Genomic DNA, 24,030 nt, shown 5'->3' on the forward strand with positions numbered 1-24,030 from the left:
ACAGTGGATGTTAACGCAAGTTTAATCGGAGGAAAAACGTTATGAACCAAGAGGCCCAGGACAGATGTTGCAGTTACCAATAAACGACAAACACAACACCGACTGTGAGCAACAGTCAGGGAGACCCAGCAGAGCAGGAAAGGAAGGCAAGCAGAGCAGGTGGGGTTTTGACAGGGGGTAACTAAATAATATAAGTATTCATTGTCTGCAGACAGAGCCATGTGCGACTGCTTTCCCGAGCACATTTAAAATCAAAGCTTAGATTTTCTGCTTAGGTATTTTCATATCTAGTATGCTGAAAAGGCTCATGATTGTCATAAGCGCAACACTAGAGTTGTGTAAATATGTTTCCAATAATAATAATAATAATAATAATAATAATAATACTTTTTTAGGTGCATTTTTAATTCCCTACCTGATCCTGCTGGTCCTGGAAGGAACGCCTCTCTTGTTGCTGGAGTTTGGCATCGGCCAGCGTCTCAGGAAAGGCAGTGTAGGAGTGTGGAGGTCCATCAACCCTTATCTGACTGGTATTGGTAAGTTAAATAGGCTCTGAAACAAGTTGTCCAAAGCATAATAAAAAATAAAAAACATTAGTTAATAATTCTGTACTTCTCAGGTATAGCCTCCATGTTGGTGTCCTTATTGATTGGACTGTACTACAACACCTTGATAGCCTGGATTATGTGGTATCTCTTCAATTCCTTTCAAAGCCCGCTGCCTTGGACCCAGTGTCCTCTGAATATCAATGGAACAGGTTGATATAAATACAGAGATACTCATTAAGCACCAAAATCAACTCATGATTTACCCATGAATAAACACTTAAAGAGGACTGTTTCTTGCCCATGCAGGCTTTGTACCAGAGTGTGAACAGAGCTCCACAGTGGATTATTATTATTACCGAGTAACGCTGAATACTTCGGCCTCTATATCGGATTCTGGAGGAATGCACTGGCCCGTAGTGGTCTGTCTGCTAGCTGCCTGGACCTTTATATGTGTCTGCTACATGCAGGGCATTGGCACTTCAGGCAAGGTTAGTCAAACCTTCCGACACACAATATGCTTTCCTGAATAACCACTGTCCAGATTAGTAAATGCTTTTTTCCCCTTTTGTTCTTGACATCAGGCAGTGTACGTCACAGCCATCCTGCCTTACATAGTGCTGGGCATCTTCCTGATCAGAGGACTGACTCTAAAAGGTTCCCTTAATGGAGTAAAGTTCCTCTTCACACCAGATGTATGTACCGTATGTAATTACTTCAGTTAAATATCTAATGAAAAAACCACATAATGTAAACCCAAATATTGCAGGTTGATGAGCTGATGAATCCAACAACTTGGCTGGATGCAGGTGCCCAGGTCTTTTATGCCTTTAGCTTAGCTTGGGGTGGTCTCATTTCCTTCTCAAGCTACAACCCTGTTCAGTAAGATATACATCACAAGCCACAAAACTATAATAATGGCAGCCGTTCTCAAACATGCTGTGTCCTTAATCATTTGTCTTTTTTTTGTTTCAACAACAGTAACAACTGCATGCAGGATGCTGTGATCCTGTCGGCCATCACTGGCTTCACCTCTGTGTATGCTGCGACAGTCACCTACACCATTATTGGCTTCAGAGCAACAGCTAAATATGACAAGTGTATCAGTGAGTGAGTAGTCACATGATGTTGCTTTCAATGTTTTTGAAAGATAGTAGTCCTAAAAGTTCAGCATGTAAATTAACAGCACGTTTCAAGGTTTTGAAAAAGTTAAGCACATGCTTATATATAAATTGGAGATGTTATTTGAGATTTGTCATTATGGCGCATTTCCCACTACACGGCCTCGCTCAGTTTGGCTAGGCCTCGTTAGGACTGGCTCACTTTATGGCGCATTTCCATTAGGGTTTAGGAACTTAGGGTAATATCATAGGGTAATATGGGTAATATCTATAGTAATGCGGAGTAGGCGGAGCCTTGACGTCATCTTCAATGAGAGCCCCAGAAAAACAACACAGCCGTTGGCCCTCAGAGCTCACAGCTCCTCATATCTGTTCAGAAACTAGACAAAAGTTAAACAAGTACAAACCACAGACTGCCTGTGTCATGGCGAATACAGTCGCTGGTTTATTTATGTCTGTATAGGCCGTTGTTGTGACTGTGAACGGTCGGAGCATTTACAACGTTAGCTTAGCCGATCTCCATTTAGAAAACACGCATTTTAAAAGCTTTTTCGCCTGCCGTCTGTCTGCAGACTTGTCAAAGCATTAATTCATGGTTTTTACTAACCGGTATCAGTATGGTGTTACTTCGGCATCATTTTGAAACGTGTATTACAATTAAATCACGGTCAAATATGTTCATCTTGTTGTAGTTGTAGCCCCCTTGCCAGCAATTCTCTCTGCATACTCAGCCCGACTCAGCCTGGTTGTTCCTGGCCCTAGAACCACGATTTTATGGGGCCAGAAAAACTGTGAATTAGGACTCGCTAGCCGGTACGAGGCCGAGTGGAAACGCAACCAAAAACGGGCCCCGCACGGCTCGTTTTAATATAGACAGACAAATCTGAATGTATTATTTTACGTAAATTCCAGTAAACAGGGTATATGCAGGAATCCTGAAGTCAAATGTAAAACCTTTTAAGACCTTTTTTAAGACCCTTTTCATACATTTTAAGACCTCATCGCCACTTTGAGTTTTAACCGGTTACATTGGCGAAACATTTACTATATTCAGTATTGATTGTCCTTCCTCCTTATCTTCCAACCATTTGGACGCAAACTTGCATTTCCCCATAACGATGTTGTTTAACAACCGGCGTAAACGGAGCTTCGTATGCTATCAAGCGGTGAGCGTGCGATGTCCTGTTCAGATGACGTCAAATCCAACGGGATGCCATAAATAAACTACACAGAATCACACGACACACCTACGCAATGATTCAGGCAGACTGTAGAATACAATCTCTTTGGACAATTTATATACTTATTGAAAACAAGCTACAAAATGTAATACCTTGGAAAATTCCCTTTAATACTTTTTAATAGCCTTAATTTTCTCTAAATTGATTTCTCAACTTTTAATACTTTTTAAGACCCCACGGACACCCTGAGTAAAGCAGTGTTTCTTAACGGTGACATTTTTTCCCTAGAAACATCATGACATTGTCAAATAGATTTGAGCTCCCTGAAGACAACATCACTACAAGCAATTACGAGGCAGCCTTGATTCGTCTCAACAGCTCTTATCCTGATATAGTTCTTGGATTGGACATCAAAACTTGTGACATGCAGAAACTTCTTAGTGAGGTGACTATATTGATGAATATCGCCCTGATTCCATATTATTTGCTCCTTCCTGCATCATGACTTCTTTGTGTTTGTGCAGGGAGTGGAGGGAACAGGTCTGGCCTTCATCGTGTTCACAGAAGCCATCACCCAGATGCCCGGTTCTCCAGTTTGGTCCGTCCTCTTTTTCGTTATGCTTCTTTGCTTGGGAATCTCAACCCTATTCGGCAACATCGAGGGGGTGGTGGTCCCATTGAAAGATCTGAATATTATACCTAAAAAGTGGCCCCAAGAAGCAGTGACAGGTATCTTGTTTTGTAGTTAAACTAAGTTTAGTTTGTCTGATTCTTGTTTTAACTCATGGTTCCTTGTTTTTGTGGGCGTGTGTTTCAGGTGTCACGTGTTTTGTAGGCTTCATCATCTGTCTCCTGTTTGCCCAGAATTCAGGGATTTATTGGGTAACACTTTTTGACAACTTTGCTGGATCTGTTCCACTTCTGACCATTGGATTGTTTGAGATGATATCTATTGTATACATCTACGGCATAGACAGGTTAGTGCTTATTCAAAAATATTTCAGCAACACATTGTCCATTTATGTTTCCTTCATCATTTATGTTGATTATTGTTGTATAAAAAGGTCATACAGCATTTGTAGCGTCATGCTTAACCAATTATTGGACAAACCCCTAGGGGTATGGTTGACATATTCAAGTCCTGTTTGATTCATGACTAATTTCAAAACGTACTAAAACCTTTTTGTGTGGCAGGTTCAATGAGGACTTGAAGTTCATGGTCGGACATAAGCCCAACATCTTTTGGCAGATTTCATGGCGGTTCATCAGTCCTCTGGTCGTTCTGGTTATTTTAGTTTTCTACCTGGTGACACAAGTCCAAAAAGAGCTCACCTACTTAGTCTGGGATGTCAACTCGGTAAGCACTCCAGCTCATAAAAGTAATCTTTGATTGTTCATAAATCAGAAATAAGCGTCCCTCCATTTTGCTGACTTCTTTTTCAATGATGCTATCTTTGCTAACTAGACAAATGCATGTTGTACCAAGCATAGGTATGATCAATGCTGTTGATAGTACATCGCATAGTGGTAACAACTTACACTGTTTTGTGGTTTACAGGACAACTTTCCATCTCTGGCATCAGTACCGTACCCTTCCTGGATCAATGCCGTCATCTTTCTTTTGGCAGGAGTCCCTAGTCTGGCAATACCTGTATATGCATTATGTAGATTTATCTTTGTTCACTGCAAGACAAAATAAAATCCAGTTAAATAATTAGCTAAGTTTCTGCATTGATTATCAAGTCATAGATTTCAGAGTGTAATAAAAATAAAATAATGTTTTGCTTATTACCTTCCGTCTGATATGGTCCGTTTTCTTTAAACCCCTCCTTCCAAAAAGCAAAGTCTGCGCTGATTGGTTAAGGCTGTTGGTCTCCACATCTTTGCTGGCAACATGAATGTAACCAGGGAATAACTGTAAACAAGTTAAACTGCAGCTGTACCCTGAAATCACCACAATAAAAAAGCATCTGAACCAAAACTTTACACACACATTTTCTAGCTGGAATCTGATCAGAAAGCCTACATTTGACTTTGAATTTAGCTTGTGTTGTGACAAACCATTAAGTTACATTTCCTGGAGTTTTGAGAAAAACCAAGTCTTTGTTGCTGCAAAAGGACGCGTTGGTTTCCCAAGAGCCTCCAACTATACAAGAAATACTAGAACTGCAATGTTGCTGCTAAATTGTGTTACTAACAATTATTACAGTTACACAGTAGACTATTAAAAGTGTATCTGTTTGGCCAGCTTTCGGGACTGAGTAAGTTACCAACTTTGAATCAAAGCAAATTCACACAATTTGACCTTTCATTTATAGGAACTGTCCCTTCAGGGAGTGTCTATCAAGTAACTCTATATACGCACAGTATGACAACATACATAACACACACAGGCATACAATCAAGAGTCAGGGATGGGAAAGGTTTTTGTGTAACAACAAAGAGTTTGCATTGCAGTTAACACTTCAACCTACTACTGACTTTCCTGGCTTCAAATGTTCGACAGTCACAGAGTGTCTCTCAGTATTATATAACTGTTAATCCAGTATTGCCCCTGTGGGCGGACCTACAATCAAAGCTATCCACATTAACCACACAACATGCTAAAGCTAACTCAAAGGGTAACATGCATAATAAAAACTTAAAAAACATAGAAATGCCAAAAATGATAGCTTCCAAGTTTGAAATTGGGTAACTGACTGACAGCCTGGTGTTATTTAAAGTTCTTTCCAGGATCTAGTTGTAGTTTTTTCCACTTTTGCTTTACATCCTCAGATGATGGGAGAACATGAAGACTTTTATATTGGTTTTTGTATCAACAACATAAAAAGTAGAGGGATTTGCTTGAACAGTGTTACAGCAATGAGGAAATCACAATGTACATACTGTATTTATGTGTACATACATTGGATCATATGTCATCTTTTAATATATTTATATACTGTATATGTAAATACAGTATATCAATATATATATAGTCTGTGGTGCGTTTAAGTGCAACCTTCAAAACGGTGGTTGTATCCAGGTCCTAACCATGAATACCATATCAAACATGTAGAGCAGCAAATTAGCCAAAAGAGGGAGACATCACATTGATACTGAGGCAAAATGGCCAAGTGAATCCGATTTAACAAAGCACCACAAACGGAGCAAGCGAGAATAAACTGCATTTGATGGATATATTTGGATTCACCACTACCAGCAGCTGGTACATATACAGTAAAACAAGACTGTTAAACACCTGAACTAAGAACATCAATAACATTCACCTGTTTGTAAATTACAAATTGTCACGGTTTGTGAAACAAGCAGGACCCAAATGCAGATATAAACTGAAACTTCCTTTATTTCAAGGCTATGATATATATGTACAATGACAAAAACAGAACACTCACCGCAGAACTAGTCAGGGAACAAGACGAACCGACCAAGACAGACAGACAACCCAGAACTTAAATACACACAAGAGTCAATCACACAACAAGACACAGGTGAGGAGGGAGGAGAAAACACAGGGGCCCAGGTGAACATAATCAGACACACCAGGGAAACTAATGACAAGACAATAACCCAAAGGAAAACATGACATGGAAAACAGCAAAAACACCCAAACCTACAAAACTATAAACGTGACATAACATGAGAATCGTGACATAACCCCCCCCTCAAGGGACGGATTCCAGACGTCCAAAAAAAACAAAAATCCAGCAGGGTGGGTGGAGGGGGTCTGGAGGACGGGTCTTGGGCGGACGGCCCGGGAGCAAGGCAGAGTTCAAAAAAGGGGAATTCGGGCGGACGGCCCGGGGGCAAGGCAGAGTTCAAAAAAGGGGAATTCGGGCGGACGGCCCGGGGGCAAGGCAGAGTTCAAAAAGGGGAATTCGGGCGGACGGCCCGGGGGCAAGGCAGAGTCCATGGAGGGAATCTCGGGCGGACGGCCCGGGGGCAAGGCAGAGTCCGAGGAGGGGTGAAGACCAGACGGCTCCGGAGGCCGGTCAGGAGCCGGTGTCGGCAAGATCCCCCATGGAAGAGGACACAGGACCGGCAGGATCCCCGGCAGGAGAGCAGTCGGCGGAATCCCCAACGCGACAGGACATGGAGTTGGCAGGACCCCCAGTGGAATAGTAGTCGGCGGGACCTCCAACGTGGCAAGACATGGAGTTGGCAGGACCCCCGGCAGAAGGGCAGTCTGCGGGACCTCCAACGGCTCAGGACATGGGGTTGGCAGGACCCCCGGCAGAAGAGTCTGCGGGACCTCCAACGGCACAGGAAATGGGGTTGGCAGGACCCCCGGCAGAAGAGCAGCGTGCGGGATCTCCAACGAGACCAGACATGGAGTTGGCAGGACCCCCGGCAGAAGAGTAATCTGCGGGACCTCCAACGGCACAGGACATGGGGTTGGAAGGACCCTCGGCAGAAGAGCAGTCTGCGGGACCTCCAACGTGACAAGACATGGAGTTGGCAGGACCCCCGGCAGAAGAGTAGTCTGCGGGACCTCCAACGGCACAGGACATGGGGTTGGCAGGACCCTCGGCAGCGGGGTAGTCTGCGGGACCTCCAACGACACTTGAGTGGGTTGGTTCGCCAACAGAACCCTGGGAGCTGGCGTCGGACGGACAGCCATCAGGACACGGGGAGCTGGCGTCGGACGGACAGCCAACCGGAGACGAGGTGCTGGAGTTGGCCGGTACGCCGACAGGACTCGAGGAGCTGGCGTCGGCCGATGAGTCAGCAGGTGACGAGGAGCCGGAGTCGGGACCATGGTTACTGGAGCCGGCTCTGAAGCCGGGAACATGGCTGTAAGGTCCGGTTCTGGACCCGGAAACATGGCTGTAAGGTTCGGTTCTGGAGCCGGAAACATGGCTGTGTGGGCCGGCACTGGAGCCGGAAACATGGCTGTAAGGTCCGGTTCTGGAGCCGGAAACATGGCTGTAAGGTCCGGTTCTGGAGCCGGAACCATGGCTGCTGGGCGCGGAGCGGAAGCCTGGACACTGGCTGTGTAAGCCAGGTAATGGAGTATGGAAGCAAAGCTGCGTGGGCCGGTACTGGAGCACGGAGCCACGGCTGCTGGGTCTGGCACTGGAGCCGGAACCATGGCTGTTGGGCGCGAAACCCTGGCCTTGCCAGACCCCAAGAAAGGGTCAGAAAATGAGGACTGGCTCTCAGGGCTACATGAAAAAATCCTAAGCCACTCGGGCAACAAGCTCCAGAGCCAGGGCTTGCGAGCAACCTCCTGACGTGCCTCCTTCAACGCAGCCTCTCTTCCCCGTCTAGATGAGGCGCCTTTCCACGTATAAAAAATATACTCCAGAGAATATCCAAGACGTTCCGCCTGTAGCTTCAAAAGGTCTGCTGGGTCCATTTTAAGGTCGGTTCGTACTGTCACGGTTTTTGAAACAAGCAGGACCCAAATGCAGATATAAACTGAAACTTCCTTTATTTCCAGGCTATGATCTATATGTACAATGACAAAACAGAACACTCACCGCAGAACTAGTCAGGGAACACGACGAACCGACCAAGACAGACAGACAACCCAGAACTTAAATACACACAAGACTAATCACACAACAAGACACAGGTGAGGAGGGAGGAGAAAACACAGGGGCCCAGGTGAACATAATCAGACAATTAGACACACCAGGGAAACTAATGACAAGACAATAACCCAAAGGAAAACATGACATGGAAAACAGCAAAAACACCCAAACCTACAAAACTATAAACGTGACATAACATGAGAATCGTGACACAAATGATGTATCACTTGTACATAGACCCTCATGGCACTACTTCTATTCTATTTTATTGTATTTACTTGCACTATTGTATCTGTTTTATTGTGTTGCACTGCTACACTGTAGCTATGTACGAATGACAATAAAAAAACCTTGAACACTGAGAGAAAGGAAAAAATCAGTTTGTGTCTGTCTACTTTGCTGTGTAAGGAAGTGTTAGTAATTGTATGAAGATATGGCTCCATCAAGAAACAGTGTTCATTTTGTCTATTGTATTGACTGCATCCAAACAGGTCACTTAAGGCAAGTGTTGCGATTGAAACAGCATCAGCTGGTTATCCATTATTTTAGGCTTAGCACACTCCCATTTCTGAAGAAAAAAACAGGGAAGTTCAATCACAAAATCATTATGCCTGATTTGTTCCCTCCCTCTCCCTGGTAACTTGACTTCTTCATAAAAAAACAATAAAATAAATCTGTAACTTGTATGAGGTGAAAGGACAGTAGGACAGACCTAGTGAGTAAGACAGAAGAGGACGAGGAAGTGCACTGGACATCACCTAGACTATACAAGGCAGTATATTTTGACATACACTGAGCTGAGATCAGGAGAATTGTGGACAGATACAAATATATTTTAGTGTTTGTTAGGAATAGGAGAGTTGCACCCTTGCAAGAGAAGCGGAATTTTGCTAAACCTTTTTACCAGCTAAGGATGGGCAAAACAAAAGACTCTGAGGTGGAGGAGAGACCCAAATGGGACAACAAATTTCAGTACATGCTGACATGTATCGGCTTTGCAGTGGGACTTGGAAACATCTGGCGTTTTCCTTACCTGTGCCAAATCTATGGAGGAGGTAAGATTATATGATTCTATCAGCACTATATGTGCAATATATATATATATGCCGTTAATAACTGCAATATATACCTGGCTGCTAAATCCTAAGAACTGTTACAGGATGTGTATTTTGTAAATGGTGTAACTTTTTTGTTTTTGTATTATATTTTTTATTTTTACTTTAATACTTTTTAATGCATGTAACATATGTAACATTAAGCTGTCTGTGGCTCTTTTTCTGCTGTAACAACGTACATTTTCCCTCTGTGGGACTAATAAAGGTATTCTGATTCTGATTATCAACATTATATTTCCCTGATCTTAAATCACACAATGGTTTAATTTTGTTTGCTTTTCAATTAACTTTATACCTCGTTTTTTTTCCAGACCATTCAATACAAAAGATGATTTACTGAATTAATTTAAATAAATACCTTAGATTCTCTCTTCACGGCATTTATTAGTCATTAACACATGGACAAACAGTCATTGTCACATTGGTGAATCTTATCTGTGTATGGTGAATGGGGTTATCATCACAGATTTATCTCGGTCAACTGACCCAATTTCTGTATTTACTTTCTCATAGTTCCTAGTTAGATAGTTTGTGTTGTCGCAATAGAATACCAAAGAACCTAAGTAAGAGGTAAGAAAAATTCTGTACATTTATTTTTCTCATGTTTTTCTGGATGTCCTATTTTTACTTATTTAGCATGGCCTGAACTATCCCCTGTTATGACCATTATGATTAGATGATAAGAAAGTAGTTGTCCACTGTTTCACTAAGATCTTTTGCTGTGTTGATAAATCTAATTTATCAGACGGTCCTATCTGGCTCTAATTGTGCAGTATCTGTCTTCAGGTGCATTCCTCATCCCCTACCTGATAGCGCTGGTGTTTGAGGGCCTCCCTCTGCTCTACCTGGAGCTGGCTATAGGACAGAGGCTCCGCATGGGCAGCATCGGCGTCTGGAACTCCATCTCACCGATGCTGGGGGGACTCGGTGGGTGGCCTAGAATTATAAGGGGAATTTAGGATTACTTGTCACATTTTTCAATATTTTAAGAGCTTTTTATCAGTAAGAAAAATGTAATTTATTCCCTGTGTGTAGGAGTTGCCTCGATGATAGTGTCATTCCTGGTTGGCATTTTCTACAACACCATCCTGGCCTGGGTGCTCTGGTACTTCTTTAACTCTTTCCAAAACCCCCTGCCCTGGAGCAAGTGCCCGGTCAATGCTAACCTCACAGGTAAACTACATACGTTACTGTCACACACTAAGAATGCTACTACCACAGTGGTAGAAATATTGCCTATAACGATATATAAAAAATACAATGTATCAAATTGGGTTTGAGATAGTGGCGTAATTATAAAGCAGTTACAAGAGGACTCATCAGGCTCCACATTGCAGTCCATGTCAAATGTAATGAGATAATGGCTGTTTTTTTGTTGTTTTATGGCCCAAAGAGATTCTTCAATACAACATTAAATAACTAAAAGGGAAATCATTGAGCACAAACTTCCGACAATGCTATCTCCATAAGTGAAATATAATGTGTATGACTCAACATTTGATGGGTTTTTACCTTGGCTTATGACAAACCTTTCCCACAAGTTTCAGCATAATGGAGCCATTAGTTCTATTTCGTATATGGCTTCGCCCTCTAAGGCTATCGCTATTGGGTAATCCCCCCTGCGCAGCACTGAAAACACTTGTAGTCCACGCCCGCCCGCAAGGTGGGCCCCACCCTCGGGCTCCCTTCCGGTATAAATAGGAAGGAGGCCAGACAATCTGCTCCCTCTTTTCTTCAGCACCCCGTTTCTGAAGCACAAGAGACACTTCAATTGCAGAGTAAACATGAATAACAATTGTGTGAGAGATTGTCCCTCATGTGGCTCTGGGTTCATAATGACTTTTCGCGGGTGCAGACGGTCAGGAGTGACCCGATCTGGCCACGCTTCTCAGCCCTTCTCAGCCCTTCTCTGGAGCCGAGCCTGACAGCGTTTTTTTGGGGTAAGACAGGCCAAAATAATCGCCGGACGGCGCCCTACGTTGAGCGCCCTACGTTGAGCGCCCTACGTTGAGCGCCCCCAGAGAGAGACAAAGAACGTCTGCAGCAGCCGCTGCGTCCACACCGGCCACAGCGGCCGCAAGCGGAGAGACGCCCACAGCAACCGCCTTGGCGTCAGACTCGCCCTTCGGCGGCTGCAGGGGCTCCGTCCCACGTCTCCGCTCCCCCGCCACCCCAGAGACAGCGTCTCCCGGCGGCGAGTCAAAGGGGACTGAGGCTCCCCCGCTCCTGGTCTGCTCTACGAGAACCTCTGAGGAAGCAGAGCCGGTTCTGACGTTCTGGGGGTTGTGAGTAAAATAAAGTGTGTTCATTTTCCAACTTTTTGTACTGAGTCATCAGTAACCAGTGTTTCTCACATATCCCCTGTGTAAGCCAGCTGCCTATAACCTATCGGTTACTAGCCAGCAGGGCTCGTTGCAAAAGCCTGCAGGTTTTAACCTCGGTTAATAACCTGCAGAGCTCGCGGCATTCCTCTGTCCGAGATACGCCTCCAACACGGTCATAATAAACCCATGAGCGCCGTTATAACGCCTCATGTGAACAGCACTGCACACACCTCCACTCATCCCCTGAGCGTGTACGCGCCTCATGATGAGAGCTGGAGTGAAACGCAGCGTGTGGAGGCTCCCTCGCAGCCCTTTCGCCTCACGGGCAGCGGTGGCGAGGGCAATGGTGTGCTTGTCACCATGACGACCATTACATCACATCACAGAGAAGCCAGAACGGGGGAATGACAGGGCTTGCAACAGAAGCCTGCTGGTTTTGACCTGTCGTTTAAACTGCAGAGCTAGCTAATTAAGCCAGCTGTCACTAACCTGTCGTTAGCAGGGCTCGCTCCAGAAGCATGCTGGTTTTAACCTATCGGTTAATAAACTGCAGAGCTCGCTAACTAAGCCGGCTGTCACCAATCTGTTGATTAGTAGACAGCAGGGTTCGCGGCAGAAGCCTGGTTTTAACCTGTTGGTTAATAGACTACAGAGCTATCTGCATTCCTCTGTCCGAGATACGCCTCGTACAGCAGGGGCTCCGTCCCACGTCTCCGCTCACCCGCCACCCCAGAGACAGGGTCTTCCGGCAGTGAGTAGAAGGGGAGTGAGGCACCCCCGCTCCTGGTCTGCTCCACGAGAGCCACCAAGGAAGCAGAGCCATTTGTAACGTTTTGGGGGGGGATTGTGAGGAGAATAAAAGCTATTTATTTTCCAACTTTTGTCTGAGTCATCAGTATCAAGTGGTTCTCACATGTCTCCCACCCTGTGTAAACCAGCTGCCTATAACCTGTCGGTTAATAGCCAGCAGGGCTCGTTGCTAAAGCCTGGTTTTAACCTTTCGGTTAATACATTTCAGAGCGCGCTAATTAAGCCGGCTACCACTAATCTGTTGATTAGTAGACAGCAGGGCTCGTACACACGGCCTTAATAAACCCATGAGCGCCGTTATAACGCCTCATGTGGGCAGCAATGCACACACCTCCATCCATCCCTGAGCGTGTACGCGCCTCATGATGAGAGTCGGAGTGAGACACAGCGTGTGGAGGCCCCCGCGCAGCCCTTTCGGTCCAAGCCCACCTTTGGTTGCCTCACGGGCAGCGGCAGGGGCTATGGCGTGGCTCGTCACCTAGACGACCAAAAACACATCTCGAGCTAGTGCGTCCGCTCTCAGAGTTTTTCTCAGAGTGGCAGCATGTGTGTCTGATGGACAGATGGATGAGCAGGCTGATCAGCAGAGGATACGTCCTGCAGTTCGCCTCTCCCCCCCCCCCCCCCCCCCACAGTTCAATGGGATACAGGAAACACTCCTGTCCTCCCAAAAGCTATGTCTTACGCTCCAATCAGAGCTGCAGGAACTCCTGTTGAAAGAGGATATGTCCAGGGTTCCTCAAGGGGAAGAAAATCAGGTGCTGGAATGTGTTCACCAAGACGACTGGTTCACTTCCACCTGAAGGATGCATACTTCCACGTACCCATCATCCCGAAACAAAGGAAATTCCTGCGTTTCTCATTTCAGGGAATATCAGACCAGACAATAGTCTGCCGTTCGGATATTTCCTGGCACCTCGCATTTTTGTGTATAGAAGGCTCGAGCCACTACACAGAGGAGGGATGAGTGTGTTTTCCTCTGGACGACCTGCTATTTGCTGGCTCGCTTTACAGACGTTACATTTCATATCGCATCTGTCAAAGCCTGGGTTTTCATAATGAATTGGAAGAAGAGCTGTCCTCTTCCCTCTCAGATATCCATTTATCTGGGAGTGGAATTAAACTCAGCCAGCAGAGCGCGGCTCTCGCGGCAGCGAGTGGAGACACTGACATCTCCCTCTCCGGCGTGTCACATCCTGCAGGCCCGCTCCGTGACGCAGCTGCTCAGCATGACGTCAGCTGGTCACATGGGGATCCCCCTGGGACTCCCACACAGGAGGAGTCTCCAGAGGTGGTTCATTCGCCCGCTCATCGACCCCGTGCGTCAGAGGTAAATTTGCTGGAGCTGTTCTCCGGTTTGGGAAGTATTCCAGCACTTCGCCCTGTTGCTGTACAATCAGACATGTGTTGATTTGCACAAACAACAGGCCACGGCCACAGCCTACCTCAATCGCCAGGGAGGAGTACGATCTGCGCAGCTTCTGAACGCAGCCAGGCGGCTGCTGTTCTGGGCGCGCACACACGTTGCTCTCCATCAGGGCAATGTATATTCCCAGCGAATTGAACAGAGGGGCTCGCAGAGCGCAGCAGCCGTTTTTATGTGAGGAGTATGGAGACTCAGACCTGTGTCACGCACACTGGCGGGTCAGTGGGATTTGGCTTTGGTGTTAGGCGCACTAAAGCAAAGCCCCATTTGAACCTTTAGACCAGGTTCCCCTTAAACTGTTATCAGCCAAAGTAGTATTACTTTTGGCTCTAATAGCAGCGAGAAGAGTGAGTGATTTGTCTGCTCTCTCTGCGGCTCCGTCAGGCCTCCGGATCCAAGGAGATGGCAGTTTAGCTGTTTTACGCCCTAACCCGGCTTCATGCCTAAGGTCATCACAAGGTCGGAGGAAGAAGCCACGTCTCATCTCCTCTGTCCTGTGCGCGCGCTGTCCTGCTAGTGGCGCGCACGGCTGCCTTGCGCCGTTCTCAGCACCTGTTTGTGCATTATAGAGAGCGCTTGACCGGGCAGCCTCTGTCTGCACAACGGCTGTCACACTGGCTGTGTGAAGCTGTGTCACAGGCATATGTCTCCTCATGGGGTGGATCTCCCTGAGAACATCAATGCGCACTCACACCAGAGGAATGTTCCTCCTCCACGGCTTTGCACGGAGGAATGTCAGTGGAAGACATTTGCACTGCTGCATCTTGGTCTGCCCCCTGTTCATTTATTCAATTGTATTTAAGGGATGTCTCTCATTCCTATCTGACGCACCCTGTACTGAGTTTCCTGTCAGAGTGAGTGACGTCAAGGATCCAGCTGTGCGCCTCTCTCCTGCCTCTCGGCACGCGGAGAGCGGCCCTTTTTCCCTCTTATGAGAGGGATGTTTCCTTTTTTTCCTCTGACATATTTTGTACGGAGTGTCTTGTCAGAGTGAGTGACGTCAGGGATCCAGCTGTGCGCTCTCCTGCCTGTCTGCACGCAGAGAGCTGCTGTTCCCCCTCTTTTTGTCACTGGGCAAAGTATGACCTTCGTCTCTACTTTTTCACAGCAGCAGGTATGTATTGTTCCCAGCCTTCGTCCCCTCATGGAGAATATTCATGTTATGCTATATTCCAGGGAAATATGGATTGTCGGGCCTCCTTCCTATTTATACCGGAAGGGAGCCCGAGGGTGGGGCCCACCTTGCGGGCAGGCGGGCGGGCGTGGACTACAAGTGTTTTCAGTGCTGCACGGGTGCGCAGAGGATTACCCATTAGCGATAGCCTTAGGGCTACGACAATAATCATAGAAGCTGGAGTTACAGTAGGTAACTTCAGTTTCAACCAAACAATCACAATACCAACTAGTATGACTCTCTAAGAGCACTGTACTTCGCCAAGTCAAATTATGGATTCTCTTGGAGGGTCCCAATTCCTGTGTTGTGAAGTTGTTCTTCCGTGTGTTTATGAGCTTAGATTCGAAAAGTGAAAACAACACGGAGTGCTGTGTTGAATTGCTCAGAACCATCAGCCCTACATTTACTTTCGTCACGTTTCTGCACAATATCATATCAACTCTGAAACCTCCAAAACCTTGACCAAAAGTCGTCATTGTTGTTCCGAACTAAATTGGTGTTGCCATAGATGTTATCAGTTGGGAACTCATTTGTTTTTATATCCTACACCACATGAATGCAGTACAAATGCACATTTTCATGTTAACGAAACGGATGAACAATTTGAGGATCCCCTCCAAAATGTAGTGGATTATTACTTGGCCAATGAAACACCCTACCACAAGGTTTCCTGAAAGTTGGGACAGTAGACTATCTGTTATCCTACTGGCAAACAAATCAACCAAGCCAAATACATTACCTCCTTGGCTGGGACAAAGGCCAATGCTGCAATTCTTTTTCACTAATGTGCATCTTTACAGGCTATAATGAGGAGTGTGTGAAGAGCACTCCAGCGAACTACTTCTGGTACCGTGAGACCCTGAACATCACACCTAACATTGAGACCAGCGGCTCCCTGCAATGGTGGCTAGTCATCTGCCTGGCCAGCGCCTGGTCTGTGGTCTACATCTGCTTTATCAGAGGCATCAAGTCAATGGGGAAGGTCGGTTTTCCTGGGAAAAAATTAAAAATTAAAAACAAGCGTCACCAAAAGTTAAAGATGGCTGTATTGTTTGTATGTTTCAGGCTGTGTATGTGACAGCCACATTCCCTTACCTGGTGCTGACTATTTTCCTAATCCGGGCTCTCACTCTGCCGGGATCTACTGATGGACTGGTGTACCTCTTCACTCCTAAAGTGAGTGTGTTGCTACTAAAGGTGATGTCAATAGTACCCGACGGACACAATGAACTGATGTGTTGACTGTCTGCAGTGGGAGATCCTGAAGAACCCTCAGGTGTGGCTGGACGCTTCCACTCAGATCTTCTTCTCTCTCTCAGTGGCCTTTGGAGGTCTCATAGCTTTCTCCAGCTATAACGAAGAGAGGTAAGGACTATAACTCACTTGACTCACACATTTGAATAACTTGTGTGACTTGTTTCCTCTTCTTTGTCCATTAGGAACAACTGTGAGAGGGATGCTGTTGTAGTAGGAGTAATAAACAGCGCCACATCTCTCTACGCCTCCATTTCCATCTTTGCCATCCTGGGTTTTAAAGCTACAAACGGCTTCAATTCCTGTCGCAATGAGTATGTACACGTAAATATATTCAGTGTCATTCTTAAAAAATGGTTTCCTTCAATTTGATAGCAATAAGGCAGTTCTTTTTGTATTCCATCTGCAGAAACATCATGTCTCTGACAAACCACTTTGAGTTTTCGGACCAGAACATAACACTGGAGAACTATAATGACTGGTTTGAGTATTTAAATCGCACATCTCCAGATGACTTCGCCAGTTTGAACCTAAAGCAATGTGACCTTCAAACATTTCTTGACCAGGTACAGTTAGTATGAAAACACAGCCAATCTCACATATTGCATTCTTTTTGCTTGAGTGTTTTTTTCTTAATTTCCCTCTTCCCTTAAATCCTTATCCTCCTTTTGCCACCCCTTCCCTTTCCCGGAGTGCAGTACATCCTCTGCTGGTACAGTCAGTTCATGTTTACTCCTTCATTTCTCGCCTCTCTTTCATCTTCCTCCCCCAGAGCGCATCGGGTACCGGCCTGGCTTTTATTGTGATCACCGAAGCAGTGATAGAGATGCCAGGCTCGCAGATATGGGCGATACTGTTCTTCGTCATGCTCTTCAGCTTGGGTCTCTCCTCCATGTTTGGCAACATAGAGGGAGTCCTGACGCCCATCAATGACCTCAAGCTAGTGCCAAAGTGGATCCCTAGTGAAGTCGTAACAGGTACCTGCAAATAGAGCTGCATCTTGATATTGTGTTAGTGTTTGGATATCTTAATATAGCGTGTAAAGTGTTGTCTTATATGGGTTTTAAAGATTGCATTATAGTATATATATGGTACCTTCTAAGTTGTTATTATTGGGTCTGGAGGGGTCCTAAAACCCTAGGGTTGAACCCTAACCCTAACATGTCACCCTTCTCCTTCGCATAGAGTTGATCAGGTTGTTGATTGTGGCCTGTGGAATGTTGGTCCACTCCTCTTCAATGGCTGTGCGAAGTTGCCGGATATTGGCAGGAACTGGAACACACTGTCGTATACGCCGATCCAGAGCATCCCAAACATGCTCAATGGGTGACATGTTAGGGTTAGGGTTTAACCCTAGGGTTTTCGGACACCCTCAGACCCCCCCAGACCCCCCGATTAAAGCAAAACTGCACGTTTCAGAGTGGCCTTTTCTTGTGGCCAGCCTAAGGCACACCTGTGCAATAATCATGCTGTCTAAACAGCATCTTGATATGCCACATCTGTGAGGTGGGATGGATTATCTCGGCAAAGGAGAAGTGCTCACTATCACAGATTTTTTCAGATTTGTGAACAATATTTGAGAGAAATGGTTATTTTGTGTATATAGAAAATGTTTTAGATCTTTGAGTTCATCTCATGAAAAATGGGAGCAAAAACAAAAGTGTTGCATTTATATTTTTGTTCAGTGTATTATAGACTAACTCTACTAATCAGATTAGGTTGCAGCAAAGTAAAAGGGAAACAGCGTTTACCCTTTACATTTTCTTTCTGAAAACTATTTTCTCACCTCCTTAGCAATCATCTGCTTGATAGCCTTCTTGACGGCTCTCATCTTCACCCTGGGTTCGGGGAACTACTGGGTGGAGGTATTTAACGGCTACGTGGGCTCCGTACCTCTCCTCATCATCGCGTTCTTTGAGATCACTGCTGTCGCTTATGGTCGTGGAATGAAAACGTAACTTTTGATCCTCTTCTTTGATACTCAGTAGTGTGACGCTGTAATTCTCGAGATGGCGTGAAACCTTATCTGCTTCCCCACATTTCTTCTGACAGGTTCAGTGAAGACATCTATTTTATGACGGGGAAGAGGCCCAACATCTTCTGGAAGGCCTGCTGGATGGTGATCAGTCCGTTGATGCTCCTGGTGGTGTTTGTTGCCTACGTGGCCATCCAGGCAGAGACGCGCCCCTCATATCCCTCATGGGACCCAGACTATGTAAGCAAGCCGAGGGTACTCACATGGAGATGTTGAATACATTATATAAGAATATATATACTGGATGTATGGTGCTGAAGCTAAAATTCCTTAAAACAGCAATGTATCAGTTCATTTTAAAAGCTGCTGTAATCAAATAACAAAAAGTTCAAATTAGATGTAGTTTTAAAAGGAGCTAGAAGCATTTCTTAGTTGAGCAAAGTGATTTTAAGAATTCAAAAAGAGAATAGGCAAGTTTGACAAAATGTCCAATTAATGATTAGTAATTGTACTTCTTCTCTTTCTCTTCAGGAACTATTCCCACTAACTAAAATGTTGAAATACCCAGACTGGGTGTTTGCCATAATCATCCTCCTGTGTGTTCTGCCTGTGATTTCCATCCCGGTGGTGGCTCTCTACAAACTAATCTGCTGCAGAATTAAGAAGTCCTCTGCTCGAGGTGAACTAAACCCCTACTGCAATGACAGCTTTGAGGTTGAAACACGGGAACAGAAGAGCTAGACACCTTAAAGAAAGATGCAGAAGTACCAGCAAAAAGGGACATCATGATCATCGTCACTGCTTTTGTGGAATTTGTATCTAAATTCAATGGAGAGCTGAAATAATATAATTCAAACCTGTAATATATTGATTTTAAGTATTAACATTCATCAGGAACCGACCTGAAAACGTACTTCTCACAACAAAACTGGAAATATTTAATGATACAATTATTTACTTTGTGTATTGTAAAAAACATTAAATCTCTGTTATGTACAAACTACATCAGATTCAAATTGTTCATGTGGTGGCCGACAATATTTCGGTGTATTATTTACATACAATTGATCTTCCAGGTTGCCGTACATCTTCTTTGTGGAAAAATACCACTCAGTGTAAATCAAAGTCCTGATAAACAAACAGCTGTGTGATGAGGCGGGGTCTAGTATAGTAGCTGGATGATCTTTAATTATCCATCTTTATTGATGTGGTGGTTTTTATTTTATGGGCCGCTTTTATGATGTTTTATACTGAGGTGCTTTATACCAGCTGACTACGGGGCTGTTGTTTCTCTCTCTAAAGCCTCTTTGGTGACACTGTTCATTTGTATTTTGAAACAAATCAGATTCAACTTAAAGGTGGGGTAGGTAATTCACTTCAGAAACACTTGTTGATATATTCCATGGAATCCTCTTAACATCCCGATAGCAATGAAAACATTAAATGCTTTGACAATAAATATATACAAAAATTCATCTGTGGAAGCCGTGGAGCTGTAAAAAGCACGACCAATTATCTGAGCCGGCCCGGCTAAAATAACTGGATAGCCTACCTGCCTGTCATCCTTCCATCTGTGCACAAATGTATCTCATGCTCTCATTGGTCATGTGCGCGTTCGTGTGTGTTGGAGGAGGGGCTCTGTAAGGAAGTCTGAAGGAAGGGGCAGATTTGGCTGCATACTTTCAAATTATAGCCCACTCGAGCTGGTTTCTCCATTCTTACTTACCCTACCTTTAACAGTTGACTTAAAACCGAGGACTTGACAATTTAACAGAAACTAGGGAAAATTCACTTTTCTTTAATAAGCTTTGGAGAAAATGAGACAAAACTAACAACATAAACATTTGAGAGAAGTTGGTCATAATACTTATCGTTACCTTTGAGCTGCTGAAGTTTTTTGGTTGTGTTGGGTGATGTAATTGGGGCAAGCTGGGAGTCTATCTCTGAAAAACAAAAACACAGCTTCTCTATCAAGAGCATGACCAAAAAACATCCACCTTAATTATTCCAAGCCACAGTAAAATCTAATTAAAGGCTGCAATAAACTGACTTGTGTAAATGCAAGATCGTGTTTTTGTTTGGTTGGGTGCACCCTTCACAAAGTCCACATTCAAAGGCGCTGATCTTCCAGGATTTCATATTGGTCATTTATTGAGTCTCTTGAAACATTGGCAAGAACAACACAAGGAACAAGAAAAGACAAAAAGCATCTCCGCTGCTTCATACGGCACGATGCCAGTTCTTACTGCCAAAAAAGCCCTGGAGAAAGGAGCAGAGATAAAAACGTAATATTGCTTATATTAGAATATATTTTTCCTAGATGAAGGATAAAGATTTCCTTTTTTGCTGAGCCTGATGAAAAGCCTTTATATATATGTATATATTACTCCATATCTAATATCATCTGCTTACTGTGGACCTTGATTTTACAACCGCTGACCAGTTGGTGTTTGAAAGAAACTTCCGGCTGGTCACCTTGCATATTGCATACTCGACATGTTGATTAGTAACGTGACCCGGTCGCTTGTTAGAGGAAGTCCAAATTCAGGTTTTTACCTAAATCAATAAGAGCACTTTGTCCTATGGAAAAATATGATTCACCCATGCTACAGTACACTGGGAGTTGTCTCCAATAATGTTTATGAGGTAGGTACAAAGTACAGGAATGGGGGGGGTTTCACTCAGCTTACAAGATACCATAAACTATTCCAAAAGCCCAATCCCTTACGCAATATTACTGAATATAATTATCACTGACGAGAAGCAACACTTCAAGGTCTTTGTGAAAGTCGACCCCCACCTTGTCAAACAAGATTGTGCAAGTTATCAAAACAAAACATTCTGAATCATGTTAAATCTGTATCTCTTAACCTTATATAATACATTTAAAAAAAAACAGCTAATGTCAGGTTCCTGTGTAGATTCAACACGCCAGACTGATCACCCATGACCTATTTTCTTTGTTTTTCACCTGGTGTCCTTTAAGCCTATGAATTGGGTGTGATTCTCAGGCACAGTCTGCAGAAATGTGAACATATTTGAAATTGGCCTAAATGGCTAAAGATGTCGTCAAAAGAGCCCTCAGGCACTTGATGATTTAACCGTGGGACAGCCCTAAACCGTCAGACTTTAAGGCAGGGGTGGGGAACCTTTTTCCTCTCAAGGGCCATTTCAATTTTTACAACATCCTCCGAGGGCCGTACAAATGATTGAACTCAACGTCTGCTTAAAAAACTAAAATCACAGCCCATTCATTTCGCCTTTCTTTCATGCTGTGCAAAGAAAATGCAACCTCTTAATCCAGATATTTGACCATGACCCGCACATGCATGCACCGTGGCATGACCACCAAAACAGAAATATATGGACACAAGATGTGTGCAAATGTATTTAGTTTCATATCCATGTGGATATGATTTAAGTGGGGGGGAACGTTTGACCTCTGTCATTGCCAACAAAGGGTATATAACAAAGTATTGATATGAACTTTTGTTATTGACCAAATACTTATTTTCCACCATAATTTGCAAATAACCAGGAAGATCTTTTTTTCATGTTGAAGTTAAAAGCATCAATCTCGTGCACTTTGAGAGTAAAATTAATAGATCTATGGATACATCTCTCAACACCTATGAAACAAAACCGTAAGCAGATTTTTTTTTCTTTATGGATATTCTTGGAATAAACGATAGACGCGTCCCGGCCCGGAACCGCGTTCTGGTGCTCTCCGTTAGAACTACACTCCTGTCAGACGAGACATATACCACGTGATGACACGTTAGGCTCGTATTGTGTTCAAAGACCCTGACCGTGGCCAGGAAAAACAGGCACTCGCTTGTTATTTTGCGGTCTAAATTTCTTGAATTTTTTTCTTTTTTGCGTGTGTTTATAAATTACCTCGAGGGCCGTAGCAAATGTTCTCGCGGGCCATATACGGCCCGGAGGCCGGAGGTTCCCCACCCCTGCTTTAAGGCATCTTCCAGCAAAATCTATGTTTAATTCAAATGTAGCTTGGCATGATAGCTTTCAGTTTGTCTTAAGAAATCATTTATGGTCGTATTGATTACTTTTAAAGCTCTGAGTAGCCTTACCTTTCCGACTGACATTCTAAAATGATGCAAGCTTGAGATACTCGGACACACGTCTTTTATCTGTTCCAGGCCGCTGGCTTTGAAACAGAGTCAGTATAATCTTTCAAATAATTTCTTTATGCATACTTTTATTTAAAACGTTTTTTTACTTAATTCTTATAACCAAGGAATTGGTTTAACCTGTCCATTTGAAAGGTGTTCTGCAAATAAGGATCATCATGAATGTTATTAAATCCTTTTCATTTTCATTTAATAAGTTAAACTATAGTTATGTAACTGACTACACCCTGCTATTTAAAACGAAAAAGAGAGCAAAGAGAAACAAAAGTGGTAGAAGAGTAACTGAAGGGAAATGTAACTTTAGGTACAATTGTGTTTGGTTTTACAGAAACTGCAAAGCATATTGCGCTTCTACTTAAAAATATCTTCTTTGGTTTCCGGCAACAATTTTACTGCGAAGAAAAAAGAATGACTAACATATAAACTCAGTGAAAAATGCAGTGTCTGCGACTTCCTCATGTCATGACAGTCCGTAAAGTAATGTGTGTCATAGTTAATAATTTTGTCTAAGTCTGGGGGGGGATATGTAAGTAGGCAATTCACCATCACACATTTACAGGACATTATTGAGAGGAAAATAACACTTACAGTAAAAGCAGGAAAGGTCTGAAATACAGAAAGACTGCCCTCTGCTGCTGAGGATGTGTTAGTTCATATCATGGCCCTGAATCTGATGCTTAAGCAAACCTATAAATAAGCCAACGTTTTTTCAATTCCTCTGAAAATAAAAAACAACATTAGAAGTTAAGTGTTTCTTCTGTGTTGTCCTACATTATTCTCTCTGCAGTATATTCAATGGAAAGTCTGTTCCAGTGATGTGTTGGTGCACTGAATACACCAGAATGGATCATTTACATATGGCTGCCTTTGTTTCTTAATATTGTGTGAAAAACATCCCATGGCTGCATGTGTATAAGCCTTACAGGAGTGTGTATGTGTGTACCTGAAGGGTCAGTCCTGCAGATGGCGATCTTCGAGCCCAAGCTCTCGGGTTTTTCCACCGTCAGTAACCTCCCTCTGGACGGAGCCTCAGAGTCAAATAAGACAAACAGATCTTCAGAAAACAAAGAAGCTGGCTGGCTTCATGCATCGTGATCTGTGTATATGATATGCAAGTTTTCTTTAAAGGGGACCTATTATGCAAAATCAACTTTTTCATGTCTTTTATATCTAAACATGTGTCTCCTCTAAAGAGATTCTGAAAGTTTCAGGAAAAAAGATTCTCTCACTTTTTGTCCTCTTTGAAAATGAGCTGATCAGATTTTGGCCACTTTATGATGTCCAGTGTGAGAAAAAGTTTTTAGAGAGTACTTGTCCATGGACAAGTGAGTTTGGCAATTTACTTGTCCGAATACATTTTTCACTTGTCCAGAATGGAAAATATGGCAACACACATGCTGCAACCTGCCTGTGAGAC

General features: G+C 43.9%; 3 protein-coding genes across 3 annotated transcripts in view; 2 read left to right on the forward strand and 1 right to left on the reverse strand.

The window, feature by feature from the left end:
* The window catches only part of LOC307022665 (sodium-dependent neutral amino acid transporter B(0)AT1-like), a 12,713-nt gene extending 8,075 nt beyond the window's left edge, over window positions 1–4,638 (forward strand). The window contains exons 2-12 of the mRNA XM_079655509.1: window positions 396–536; window positions 620–757; window positions 855–1,036; window positions 1,130–1,240; window positions 1,315–1,427; window positions 1,527–1,655; window positions 3,136–3,292; window positions 3,372–3,576; window positions 3,665–3,824; window positions 4,042–4,204; window positions 4,406–4,638. Coding sequence (XP_079511635.1) covers window positions 396–536; window positions 620–757; window positions 855–1,036; window positions 1,130–1,240; window positions 1,315–1,427; window positions 1,527–1,655; window positions 3,136–3,292; window positions 3,372–3,576; window positions 3,665–3,824; window positions 4,042–4,204; window positions 4,406–4,546 — 1,640 coding nt within the window. The 3' untranslated portion in view covers window positions 4,547–4,638. The remainder of the gene's footprint in view (window positions 1–395; window positions 537–619; window positions 758–854; window positions 1,037–1,129; window positions 1,241–1,314; window positions 1,428–1,526; window positions 1,656–3,135; window positions 3,293–3,371; window positions 3,577–3,664; window positions 3,825–4,041; window positions 4,205–4,405) is intronic.
* rims3 (regulating synaptic membrane exocytosis 3) overlaps window positions 1–24,030 on the reverse strand; it is a 223,713-nt gene that overhangs the window by 145,282 nt on the left and 54,401 nt on the right. The gene's annotated exons all lie outside the window — the stretch shown is intronic.
* On the forward strand, window positions 8,802–20,380 carry slc6a18 (solute carrier family 6 member 18). The gene is made up of 12 exons (XM_079652732.1): window positions 8,802–9,439; window positions 10,286–10,426; window positions 10,535–10,672; window positions 16,034–16,215; window positions 16,299–16,409; window positions 16,486–16,598; window positions 16,673–16,801; window positions 16,897–17,053; window positions 17,260–17,464; window positions 18,282–18,441; window positions 18,540–18,702; window positions 18,994–20,380. Exons 1-12 carry the CDS (start codon window positions 9,298–9,300, stop codon window positions 19,201–19,203), a joined length of 1,851 nt encoding a protein of 616 aa, XP_079508858.1. The 5' UTR covers window positions 8,802–9,297; the 3' UTR covers window positions 19,204–20,380.

The sequence above is a fragment of the Notothenia rossii genome (genome assembly GCF_949606895.1).
Source record: "Notothenia rossii genome assembly, chromosome: 10".
Classification (NCBI taxonomy): Eukaryota; Metazoa; Chordata; class Actinopteri; order Perciformes; family Nototheniidae; genus Notothenia; species Notothenia rossii.